This window comes from Cupressus sempervirens, chromosome 5 (assembly GCF_028749045.1).
Source record: "Cupressus sempervirens isolate cs-2001-9-10 chromosome 5, ASM2874904v1, whole genome shotgun sequence".
NCBI classification, from domain to species: Eukaryota; Viridiplantae; Streptophyta; class Pinopsida; order Cupressales; family Cupressaceae; genus Cupressus; species Cupressus sempervirens.
In genome coordinates, this window is record NC_143122.1 from 371,265,611 (window position 1) to 371,278,061 (window position 12,451).

The window sequence follows — 12,451 nt, forward strand, 5'->3', positions numbered from 1 at the left end:
TGAATATCATAATATCATCCAAGTACACAATTTCAAACTTTCACAAAAATCTCTCTAGAAATTCATTCATCAACCTCGTTAAAGTACTTGGTGCATTAGTCAAACCAAAAGGCATAACCATCCTTTGTTTTGAAAGCAGTCTTCCACTCATCACCTTCTTTGATTTTGATTTGATGATAGCCACTCTTCAAATCGATATTGGTTAGGTATTTTGCTCCACTCAAACAATCCATTATATCATCCATCTTCGGCACAGGAAACCTATATTTCATTGTTTTCCTGTTAATAGCTCTTGAATTAGTACACATTCTCCATTCTCCATTCTTATTAGGTGCCAATATAGTAAGTACAACACATGGCCTCAAGCTTTCTCTAATCAAAATTTTCTGCAACAACTCATGGGCTTGTCTATTAAGTTCTTCATTCTCAGTAGGTGTCAATCTATATGGTTCTTTATTCAAAAAACTAGCTCCAAGAATCAAATCCATACAATGACTTATACTTCTTACTAGTGGTAAAGCATTGGGTATATCTCCTGCAAAAATCTCCTTGTATTCACTAATAAATTTTTTAATCTCTATTATTTCTTGGCTATTACTATCATCTTTTGTTGTCACTTAGTCTTTATTGTCTTCTGTCACTCGGCCATTACTATTTTCAGTTACTCAACCATTACTAGCACAACTCAATCCTCTAGGAATCACAGAAAAATAAACTTGGTTCTTCTTCACATCCTTCTCAAATTGTTTCTCATTAACCATACAAACTCTAATAGTAGTACAATTTACCTCATTTGGAACTTCAATCAAAGGAAACCGTGTTTCCTTTCTTACATTCAACTAGAGAGTATATTGATTCAGTCTACCATCATGCACAACATTCTTATCATACTACCACAACCTAACCAATAGAATATGACAACAATCCATAGGCATAATATTACACAAAAATTCATCAAAGTAGTTTCCAATCTTGTATTCAACACATTTCTCACTTACCAACAATTTATGTTTATCCTTGATCCATGAAACATGATAGGGTTTAGGGTGTCTCAACCTCTCCAACTGCAACTTTGTAACCATCTCCTCTAATGCCAAATTTTTTGAATTACCACTATCAATAATCACTTTGCAACATGTTCATGTCATCTTACATCTGGTTTTGAAAAGAGTTCTCTCCATGACATGTTCTTCGTCCACTCTTTCATTACACAAAGTTCTTACCAATAGGTTTTCTCTACCTTAGGTCTACTTAGTGAACCCTCAAGATCTCCTTGAATCACAACATTTCAACCATTATTACCGTCATTCCTCCTTCCACAATGTTTTCATTCGAAGGCTCTTTGACCTTCCTCACCACATTAAAAAAAAATTTACCGCTAAATCCTCCTCTTCCATGATTACCTTGGTAAGTGCTACCACCTTTTCACTTGGTCTTGCCTTTGTCTTCACTTTTCCACTCAGTTTTCCTTTATCTTGCATAGAATTGTCAGATCAGCCACTTTCTCCATAAGATCTACCTCTGCCTCTATGAAATCTACCACCTCTATCTATTTTTCTTTGTTGATACTTCTTTGTCAAGATCTCCTCGTCTTTCAGGGCATATTGATATTCTTATTCCACACCATCCAATTTCATAAAATTTATTTCATCTTGAATTCTAGATCTCAGTCTATTCAGGTACCTTTCAACCTTCTTAGCCTCATCATCAACATGTCCATATCTAATGTCCAATATATAGAATTCCTTCGTGTACTCCTCCATAGTCATGTCCTTTTGTCTCAAATTTTGCATCTTCCTCAATGAACTAACTTGGCAATCAATAGAAAGGAACTTGTTCTTCACCTTTTTCATCATTTCCAACCAAGTTCTGATCTTTTCTTTTCCTCTTCTCTATCTATTAGTTTGCAAATGTTCCCACCATAGTGAGGCATGATCTTTCAACCTAGTGACTACAATTTCCACCTTCCTATTATCAAGAGCACTTTCAAAATCAAAGAATGTTTCCATATCATAGATCCAATCCAACATAACATTGGTATCCAATCTACCATCATAAGGAACAATTTCAATAGCAGGCTCTGAGTGTGCCCTGGACAAAACCCTCAACAATCTTTCCTCATCTTGATCTTCCTCAAGCTGAATTCAGATTAGGGTTTGGTGCCATTGCTTCATCATCAAGATGTGCTCCTCTCCTTTGGGTTGTATCCAAAACATCTAATCTAGCTGCAATCTATCTCAACATGTCCATTATGACATTATCAACATTTCCTCTTCCTCAAACCATCTTAACAAATAGGTTACTACAAGATCATAAACCTCTAAAAGTTATCGGTCAAATCCTTAGATTTGTCATCCTACAACCAAGATTTAGGGTTCCACACGATCCAATCCCATGAACAACCTTTCTTTTATACCACCTAACAAAACTAAATGCATTAAGGGGAGAGTATGGAAGCCAACAACATGGTGGAAGGATGTTGAAGCCCTCCACTATATGGTTGAGAAGAGGGAAGAGCTATAAATGAGCTTTTCTCAAGTAGTCTCTAGGGAGCAAAAGAAAATGGCCCCTAAGGAGGCAGTTGAAAAAAAGTCCAATGAGATTAGCAATGAGTGAGTTGGTGTTGGGGAGACAAAAGAGAATGATGGGGCCAATACTCCAGCTGGAAAAGAGTAAAAAACTCTAGTTGGGACACGAGAAATAGATGATTTTGAAGCGGAAGGAAGGTCTTTCTCCCAACAACAAGATGATTGTGTAGATAAGCAAGCCTGGGAGGATTCTGGGAGGAGAAAACTTAGGATGGCTCCATGGATTGCCATACAGAAACAACCCGTATGGAGGAGGGTTGGCACATTGTCAAAGACAAAAAGAGAAGGAAGGCAAAGATGGTTTCTTTCAATATGACTCTTCATTCTCATACATAGGGAATCAAATTTAGAAAAGCATGATATGCTTGTTGCTACATATGGGTAGGTTGTTTGCAGTGTTGGAATTCTTTTGATAGCATGCTTGAATTTTTTTGTATTGTGCAAAGGTAGACATTGTAAGGATAATGTGGTTTGTAGGCTTAAGGAGGCTAGATACTAGATGTGTGGTATCCTTGAGAAAGGCTATGATCTTTAGGTAATTTATTTTTTATTTAATAAAATATATCTATTACCAATAAAAAAAAGTCAACGAATTTAAATTATAGCTAATAAAAAACTCCACAATAATATCTTCCTATCTTATTAGTCCCTGCCTTGCATAAGGTAGGGAACTAGTATTTTTGTTAGTGGTTCATAATTAATTTAATTGAGGATAAGTTGTCTTTTTGTTAAGGTTTAGACATCAAATATTTAAAAAATATTTTTTCAGATCTTAATTCTAATTTTCTATTGATCCATTGGATTTTTCTTAGGGGTAATTTCATTTTTTAATTATGAAAAATAATGAAAAAGCACAAAGTAGATAAGCTTACATTTATTATGGCACTTATCATTGTCATAAGCTATTGGTCAGGGTCATTAATTGCTTGTTCTTGAATATTCCCCCTGTAACTTATTACCCCAAATCTGTCGATCCTTCACTTGAATTGACATGAATAAATTTGCATATCCCCAATTAATGGTTTTCCTTATGTGACTGTGGAAGGTGCTAACCTTTTATCACATGTAGTCTCTATTGCATCCCTCGTTGCCTGGATTTACTACCCCATTTTTTGAATTTTGTTAACAAGGACATGTTTGGAGATCCACAAGTTTGGCAGAAATTGATGAAATTGCCTTTGAATTTTGAAAGCAAATGAAAACCCCTTAAAACCTTTCAGAGGCCGAAACCAATAATTTGTAATAGTGTTTAACCTAACAAACTCAAGATATTCAACAAAAGTTGTAAGAGGGTAATTTTGTTGATTATTTGGATTTTAGAGCATGAGTCATGTGTTTCAAGGGTTGAGAAAATATTGTAAAAATGGAATAGGTGAATATCAAACATTTTGCAGTATATTTTGCATACACATTTGTTAAGACATTCCATTTAGTCATTTTAGCATTTTATTAGAATAAGAAAGATGAAGCTTGTTTACTTTCAACTAGTATTAAAAAGAAATTTTCTTATGTTGGTTGTTTTTATTTACCATAAATTGAGGATGATAAATTAAAAATCTTATTATATTTTTAATTATCTATATAAAGAAAAAATATATCTATTAAAAATAGTTAAAAGATAAAGAAAAAATAAACAAATGAACTTATTATTTTTGTATAGATAGAAATTTCAATAGAATGCTATTAAATTGGAATAAAACTAACTTATAATGTAAAAAGAGACTCAAAATATTTTAGTCTAAAGTTAATAAAAATAACTAGTAAATTATGTTCAAATAAATTGATTAAATTTTCAAATTGATTAGATTTCCACAATCTATTTTTATTGTTGCATAGAACTTTTGGTTTTTGATTGTGTATGTTTTTTTATCAACATTTCAAGAATAAAGAGCAAAACAGGTGTGTGTGTGTAAAACAAGTGCTATTTTTGTTGTCAAAAATAATATTTTCATAAAAAAAGTCCAAACTTACAAATGTCTAAACATAATATAATTTTCAAAATTTAAAATGATGATTTACTAAATAAGAAATTAAATTAAATTACTATTACAATACCATGCTATTAATGTCCTATATACAACATATTATAATTTTGTAGAAATTATATAGTATTATAATATAATTAAAATAATTAGATATAATTTCTATTTTCGCAATAAGTAAATATATTCAAGTACATCTTCTAATTATATACATTTTTTATAATATTTTTATTAATATCTAATAATTTAATTACTTAGTTTATTAATTATATAGAAGAAAATTTATCGATGAATAATTATGTAATTAAAGAAATATATTTTAAAATTTTAAAGAAAACAAAGTAATGTGAGTTTTGTCATATCTTAAGTAAAAATTTGGACATGACATTTGCTAAATTGCACGGGCTCTAGAAGGCGTCTATTGTTAGTCAAAGTCCCCAATCGACCATACCTCCACTCATTTCCATATCCAAAACCCATATTGGCCCTTTCCTACTATTATAGATTTTGTTTCACTCATAAATAGTAAGCTTGAAGCTACGATCAACAACATAGATTCATAGAAGACTATTTTATAAAACAGTTTGATTTATATCAGTCTTAAGTTGAAGAATAAGGTGCATATTGCAAATTAAAACTGTCACCTGACTCATACTTTCTAACCATGCCACAAGGCAGGGATCTTCGACTATTTAGAGGGTGAAAGTGAGAAAGGCTACTAGCGCTGGAGTTGGCTTGAGCATTGGATGGTTGTGAAGCCCTAGGAGAGTAGAAATCTTGACAAGGACAAAAAAAGTGTGGATGAAGTACCCATCAAGACTGTAGAAGTGGATACAAAGTAGCCATCAAGACTGTAGAAATGAATACCAGCAACTCCTATTGTTGATGAAACTAATATTGAAAACTTGTTATATAGTTAGCCATTCCCCTCCATACCCCTATTAAAACTAAACATGGCAGAAATATTTACAAATTATGTCCTAGACAAAATCAATCTTCTACTTCAAACAAAAAGTAGGGACTCAAGCTCTTTCAGAACTCTTCTTATATATTACAACTACGACTTCAATATAATATTACTTGTATTCATTGCAATGCTATATAGACAAACATTAATGACATTTTAATATATAATTAATTTAATATTTAAGTACATCTATACACAACTTACGTTATCACCGACTCCTACTTTTATTTGAATACCACAATATTATAAAGACAACTAATGCCGCTATTAACACGTGTCATAACAAGAATATTTTTCGTTTTACATCTTATAGAGCTTAAAATTACTCTAAACTGGGGACTGGCTATGCATGGGAATCTGTAGAATGTGTGGCCTATATAAGATTCGTTTCACAATTTTTGTCCTCTGTAAATTTGTCGCCCGTCTTTTCACAACTTTAGGGGAAATTTTAGCTATAAATTTGGCGGCTTGTAGTGAAGGAAGCAACAGTAAGAATATTTTCAATTCAGTCCCCTGTTGAGAAGGAAATAACTGAAATGGAAAATTCTGAGTCCATGTTGAAGCTTCTTACTGCAGGTATTCTCATCTGTATTAGCCTGCTAGGGTTTAGGCTAAGGTCATCAAGAAAACAGCGAAGAAAAGGCCCTCCTGGTATGTATGATCTGCACATCTTTAGCTTGTTATTCATGATTTTCAGGTTTTCTATTAATTTATTTCCCCGTACAAATGATTTTCAGGTTTTTTTTTTTGGTTTTCCATTGATTTATTTCCGTGTTCGTTTCATTGAAAGTTAATAACAAGATGAACTTTCTATTTCCGGTTCCATTTTTTAACTACTTTGAGTAAATCCAGCCATTGATTTGACTTCACAGAATTTTCTGATTAAACTGTGTTTATTTGAGAAATACAGCTGTGCCAGGGTTACCTGTGGTGGGAAACCTGCTCCAGCTGAGGGAGAAGAAGCCTCATCACACATTTACACAATGGGCCAAAAAGTATGGTCCTATTTATTCCATTCGCACTGGAGCCAGTTCTTTGGTTGTTCTCAATTCGTCACAGGTTGCAAAAGAGGTAAGCAAGAATGGCCGTCTTTTTGTTCATTTTGTTTTTCTTGTTCGGCGGAATTATTGGCGGATGAAATCCTATTTCACCTGCAAAATAATCATAAATCAAAGGGGGTTTTGATAAATACGGAGCACTGACTGATTACCTGTAAAGGAGTCTAAGTTTGAAGCTGTAAAATATAGATCGCTAACTACAATCCGATTGAAGCAATTCATACCGCCTGAGATTTCTTCTATAATTCCTCTGCAAATGAGATTCCTTCTGTATCATTCTGTTTTCTCTTTGTATGTTACGCAGAATATTTTGCTTTCTTTTTGAAATTATTTCTGTATTCTGTTGTTTTCATTTCCTATAATCCACAGATTAATTTGCTTTTCCCCCACTTTTCTTGATGCTACAGAAGATCCGTAACATGATTCCTAATGGAATGATGGGAAATTTTTATTCCGTTTATTTTTCATCTTCCCTCGACTTCTAGCCCTAATCTTACCCTGATCACAGAAGAACAAATAAATATTTCAGTCCCCTGTTTTAAAATCTGCTGATGAAATTTGAAAATTCCAGGCCATGGTCACCAAATACTCGTCCATTTCAACCAGAAAACTCTCAAAGGCTCTGGAAATTCTTACGAGGGAAAAATGTATGGTTGCCATGAGCGACTATGGGGATTTTCACCGCATGGTAAAGAAAATGGTTATCAATAACCTGTTGGGTGCTACAGCTCAGGTGATTACTTCAATTTCATTTCAGATTGATTTCTTTCGAGGGATTTGATGCGAACTTGGAGCTAGAAATATGATTTGTTTCATTTCAATCTCTCTGTTATTTGCAGAAACAAAATCACCAACGATTTCTTAGACAAAGTATGATGCAGAATATGATAAGTAAAATATATTCTGAGCTGCGAGCTCCAGGGCATCAGATCTCCGACGGGATCAACGTAAGGCAGATTATCATCACCGAATTGTTTCCCTTCGCTATGAAACAGGTGAGTATGCTAAGTTTGTAATCTTATACAAGATGCAATTGTTGAATCGTTATAATTTTTTTAATCCAAAATAAGATATTTTAAAATTCAAACTTAGAATTATAACCTTCGGCTATAAGATGCTTTCTCCTGTTTACTAGAGGCTTGTAGGTATTTTTTAAAGCATTTTTCCAGTGGCACATTTATGAAATTTGAATAGTAATTTTTTGATATTTGGAAGGGATTTTTTTTGAGGGAAAGGTAAGAGCAAGGTAGAGTTAATTATTATTATTTTTAAATAGTTTTTAATTTTGGGAAGATCTTATTCTTCATGATATTATTTAGAAATTATTGGTTTGTAAAAGGTTTTTTAATGTATTTTTATATAATTTCAATATTAAAATTTGAGAAATTTAACATTTATTTTTATTGTGGGAAGATCTTAGGTCACGATGTTGAGTCTATATATGTGGAGGAATTAGGAATTGAAATCTCAAGGTGGGATATATTTGACAAGATTGTGATAGAACCAATGAAAGGAGCCATCGAAGTGGATTGGAGGGATTTCTTTCCTTACTTAAAATGGGTTCCACATAACACTGTGCAAGATAACATGAAAAAAGTAGACAAAAAAAGGAATGCCGTGGTAAGAGCTCTAATTGAAAGCTACAAGAAACTGCCTCCTTCTTCAAAGGTTAGTATTCAAGTTTTTCTTGACAATTCCAATGATTTAATCTTACACAAACTAAATTTAGTTAAAGAAATAAACTTCCAAATAGCAACGGTAAGAATCATAAGGTCTCAAAATCAAGGAGATATATAATGTAGATTATATGTTTTCTTTACAACTAACATGATTTTACATGTTGAAGTTGGCTTTAGTAGTTTAGCTTTTCATATAGTACATACATTTCTTTTTATTTTGTTGAGAAACATAATTTAGGCAATATCTCTTGACTTTTTGTGCTAAACCTTATCTTCAATTCTTCTATCACTTATGATTGGAAATAATATTTTATTTTTGATAGCCACTAAAATAGCTCTAATGCTCTTGTTTGTTAGGATCCAAATTGCTATCTAGACATATTGCTCAAGGGGGGTGTACACCTAACAGATAAAGAATTGGAAATGTCAATATGGGAGCCATTGATTGAAGCATCTGACACAACCCTTGTCACTATAGAATGGGCCATGTTTGAGCTATCAAAGAACCCTCGAGCTCAGGTGAAATCAAATAGAAGGAAGTAACTTGTTTTTTTTTTTTTTACAAAATAAGATGTTTGGTATAGGTTGTTGATCTCTAGGTTTCCATGCAGGATCGATTGTATAAAGAAATTCAAAGAGTGTGTGGAAATGAAGTAGTTACAGAGGATTACTTGCCCAAATTACCATATTTGAGTGCTGTGTTTCAAGAGACATTAAGAAAGCATCCTCCAGTCCCAATTATTCCTCTACGATATGTGCACGACGATGTAGAGTTGGGAGGGTTTTTCATCCCTGCAGGAAGTGAGGTAAAAAAATATAAAACTCATCATGATTTTTAGTTCGATTCTAAAACCTTAATAAGATTACATTAAAAAATGGACCTAGAATTTATTTTTCACATTGACTATAATATTTATTTATTTTTAAGAATAGGTCAAGAGTTAAGCTAGTTCCTCTCTAACCTAATTGATGCTAAAAATAAATTAATGAAATTTATACTTGGTGTTTGAGTTTTTCTTGAAATCATTTCTAAATATTCTATTTTTCCATGGAACTTTCCAAATATTTTTTTTTATAATTCCTTTTATTTTAGTTTCTTTCAATTGTGATAACTATGAATTCAAGCTTTGATATTAACAAGGCATTTTTTAAAAAGCAGATTGCAATCAACATATATGGTTGTCATTATGATGAGAAGGAATGGGAGAACCCAAATGAATGGAATCCTGAGAGGTTTGAAGAGTGTAAGAATGGTGAGACATTGGATCTATATAAGACAATGGCTTTTGGATCAGGCAAAAGGATTTGTGCAGGTGCGGTGCAAGCTAATTTTATTGCTAATTCGACAATTGCTCGTTTCGTTCAAGAATTTAAATGGGAGTTGGCATTTGAAGAAGAAGATAGTGTTGATACAGTTGTCCTCACCACCCATAAGCTTCATCCCTTGAAGGCAATCCCCACTTCTAGAAAAAAGACTTAATAAGTACCATCAAAATGCTTAGATATGTTGCAATCGAACAATAAATTCATGTCATTTTACATAATTTCCTTAGATTCAATATTGTTGGCTTTGTGACATTTACATTATTGACGATCATTGCACTTCTAAGATAATTGTTCCAATAAACAAAAAGTAAGCTAAATATAATAGTCTATGAAAATGTTGAAGAATTTGTTGTCATTGTATGTTGGCCCTAGCCTATCTCATATGTTTGATCTAAGATAATTTATTAAAACCCTTTGTAAATTGGCCCTAAGGTTTCAACCTTGAAGTCCTTCATCCTTGGTGCCTTAGTTGATGCTTTGTGCAATTTTAGTTAGGTAAGATCAACATTCTAATCTGATACATCGCCCCCTTGCATTTTTGCATTCCTTCTTATGTTTCCCTCTAAATTATGCTAGAAGGGTTAGAAGTAGGTATTGAAGTGTTGTGTTGGTTCAACATTGCACCTTCATTAGATATGAAGTTGACCTTTTCTAAAGACTCAACCTCACCTGTCAAGGTTGCACACTTAGAGGTTGTTTCCATGTTTTTTAAAGGTTGCTTAGGTTCAAACATCGAGCAAGGGTGCAAACCTTTGGGACAAGAGAGGTCAAAGTTTCTTTAATAAAAAAATATATCATAAGAGTTTAATAATTTCCTTTGAATGTTGTCACTTCTAAAAATCTTGTTCCCATCATATAGATACATAATATAACAAAAGTTTCTTAGTTCCATTTGAATGTTACTTCAGAAAACATCTCGACACGAGTTAATGAATATCATTGAGCTTGATGTTGTTTCTTCATATTTCTTTTTAAAGAAATGATTAAGAGGACGATTAGCATTTCATATTGTGACCATGAAATAATAATTAAAAGCAAAATGAAAAACTAGTTAATGTATATTAATTTTTAACATATAAAAATCCTTAACATTATAATTAATAAGGCATATAGTAAATAATATGATTTTATAAAAAAAAAAATAATCATCAACTATTTTTAATGGGTTATTTTAAATTATTCTAATTTTATAATAAAACTAACTTTAATTTTTTAGTTTTTGGTATAGATAAACGGTCTAAGTCTTGATACATCATAAAGTACATAGATACATCCAGATAATTTGCAATTAGTTCCAAGAGATATTTTTCTGCCTTCCTTCTTGGTCATTCCCTTCTTCTTCTACCTTTGATTAGGAGCTATATATAACCTAAGCACTACATCTTGCACTTATGCTAAGGATAAAGCTTTGAAAAGTCATGAAACATGAATAAAGAAAGGACATAGAGATGAAATGTAAAGTGATATAAGTATTTTCTTAAACAAAAATAAAATACACATCTAAATCATTAGAAAATACATCAAACAGAGTGAAGTAGTCATTCCTTAGCTAAGAAAACATATCTTAAGGAGCGTGATTATCAATTTGTTATACCGAAGGGTGTTTTGTTAGCTTAGTTACATAAAAATATAATAGTAATAAACCTATGTTACTCTACTGGCATAAAATGGGGGAAAAGAGGCTCCTTGTCATTCTGAATGTCCATCGAGTCCGATATGGATTATTCCATAACCTCCAAATTCAGCTCAAACTCATTTTCCTAGGCTCCAACATCATCTTCCACAATGGATATGTCTAGCCAATCATAGTGTCTTGGGATGTGAGATGTATGTAGTGGGTAAAAGCTAAAGAAAGACCCCTGAATCTTCCCCAGGAAAATAAGATGCAAACTATGGTTGAAATTCTAAAAAATCTAAACCATCCCTAATTTCAATGGAGTCCCTATATTGAAATTTTGACTTCTTATGTCTAAGCTTGTTCCATACCTATATTAGCTAATTCATCTACTCTTTGATTGCCCTCTTGGTATATATGATTGATTGTGATCTTGTAAATGGTTTGACATAGTGAGACGACTCTAGATAAAAATGAATTCAGTGTCTAATTAATGAGAGATCCTTTCCTTATAGCATTTATTATAATTGCATAATGTCCTTCAAATTCTACATTCTTGTAACAAGAGTTTTATCTAGTTCTAATCCTTCAACTAAAGTTGTTAATTCCACATTTCACCCAATTATTAGTTTCTATTCCAATATATCTTGCTAATGTTGCTATCTCTAAGCCTTCTAATTTATGTACACTACAACCAATGTTTGCTTTGCCTAGATTCCCTCTTGAAGCTCTATCAAAATTGAGTTTAAGCCATCCCTCCTTGGGTGGTTGCACTTGGAACATCTTTTATTTTCTTGTTGAAGATCCTCCCCAAATCCTATGGGTGGGGGGTAATTTTAGACCTATCCACTTGCCTCTCATTTTCTCATCTCAATGAGACATTATAGCCTCCTCCTTTTGTTTATTCAAAACCCAAATGTTGGTGAGTTCAATGACAAAAGTCTAATTTTAATTAGAAGTTGTTCTACATTCATCTTCTTTCTTGAAAAGTTCTTCTTTTGTGTTCCTTTTATAATTCTCATAGGATTATAAAAGGTGTAAATATCCACAAAGAGCTATAAATACTATCATTTCTAAGGAGGGGCCAAGCTTGTAGCATATCCATTAAATAGTTCTTGGAAATGTTGATACCCACCCCAAATGTGAACAGAGTTAATTCTAACATTGAATCAAATGAGTGCAATGCGGAAAAAGGTGGTCAATGGATTCTTCCTCATTTTTGGTTAAAGTACATCT

At 32.6% G+C, this 12,451-nt stretch overlaps 1 protein-coding gene across 1 annotated transcript; it reads left to right on the plus strand.

The window, feature by feature from the left end:
• Positions 1 to 5,868: 5,868 nt before the first annotated feature.
• On the plus strand, positions 5,869 to 9,818 carry GA3 (GA requiring 3). The gene is made up of 8 exons (XM_089830506.1): positions 5,869 to 6,188; positions 6,448 to 6,608; positions 7,167 to 7,328; positions 7,435 to 7,590; positions 8,009 to 8,263; positions 8,632 to 8,793; positions 8,886 to 9,080; positions 9,434 to 9,818. Exons 1-8 carry the CDS (start codon positions 6,074 to 6,076, stop codon positions 9,752 to 9,754), a joined length of 1,527 nt encoding a protein of 508 aa, XP_089686632.1. The 5' UTR covers positions 5,869 to 6,073; the 3' UTR covers positions 9,755 to 9,818.
• Positions 9,819 to 12,451: the final 2,633 nt, after the last annotated feature.

What these genes read in the sequence shown, in the direction of transcription:
- GA3 (XM_089830506.1), top strand. Translation starts at nt 6,074, where the DNA reads ATGGAAAATTCTGAGTCCATGTTGAAGCTTCTTACTGCAGGTATTCTC. An exon ending in GCGAAGAAAAGGCCCTCCTG is followed by an intron (nt 6,189 to 6,447) that starts GTATGTATGATC and finishes TGAGAAATACAG; the next exon opens with CTGTGCCAGGGTTACCTGTG. An exon ending in TTCCCTTCGCTATGAAACAG is followed by an intron (nt 7,591 to 8,008) that starts GTGAGTATGCTA and finishes TATTGTGGGAAG; the next exon opens with ATCTTAGGTCACGATGTTGA.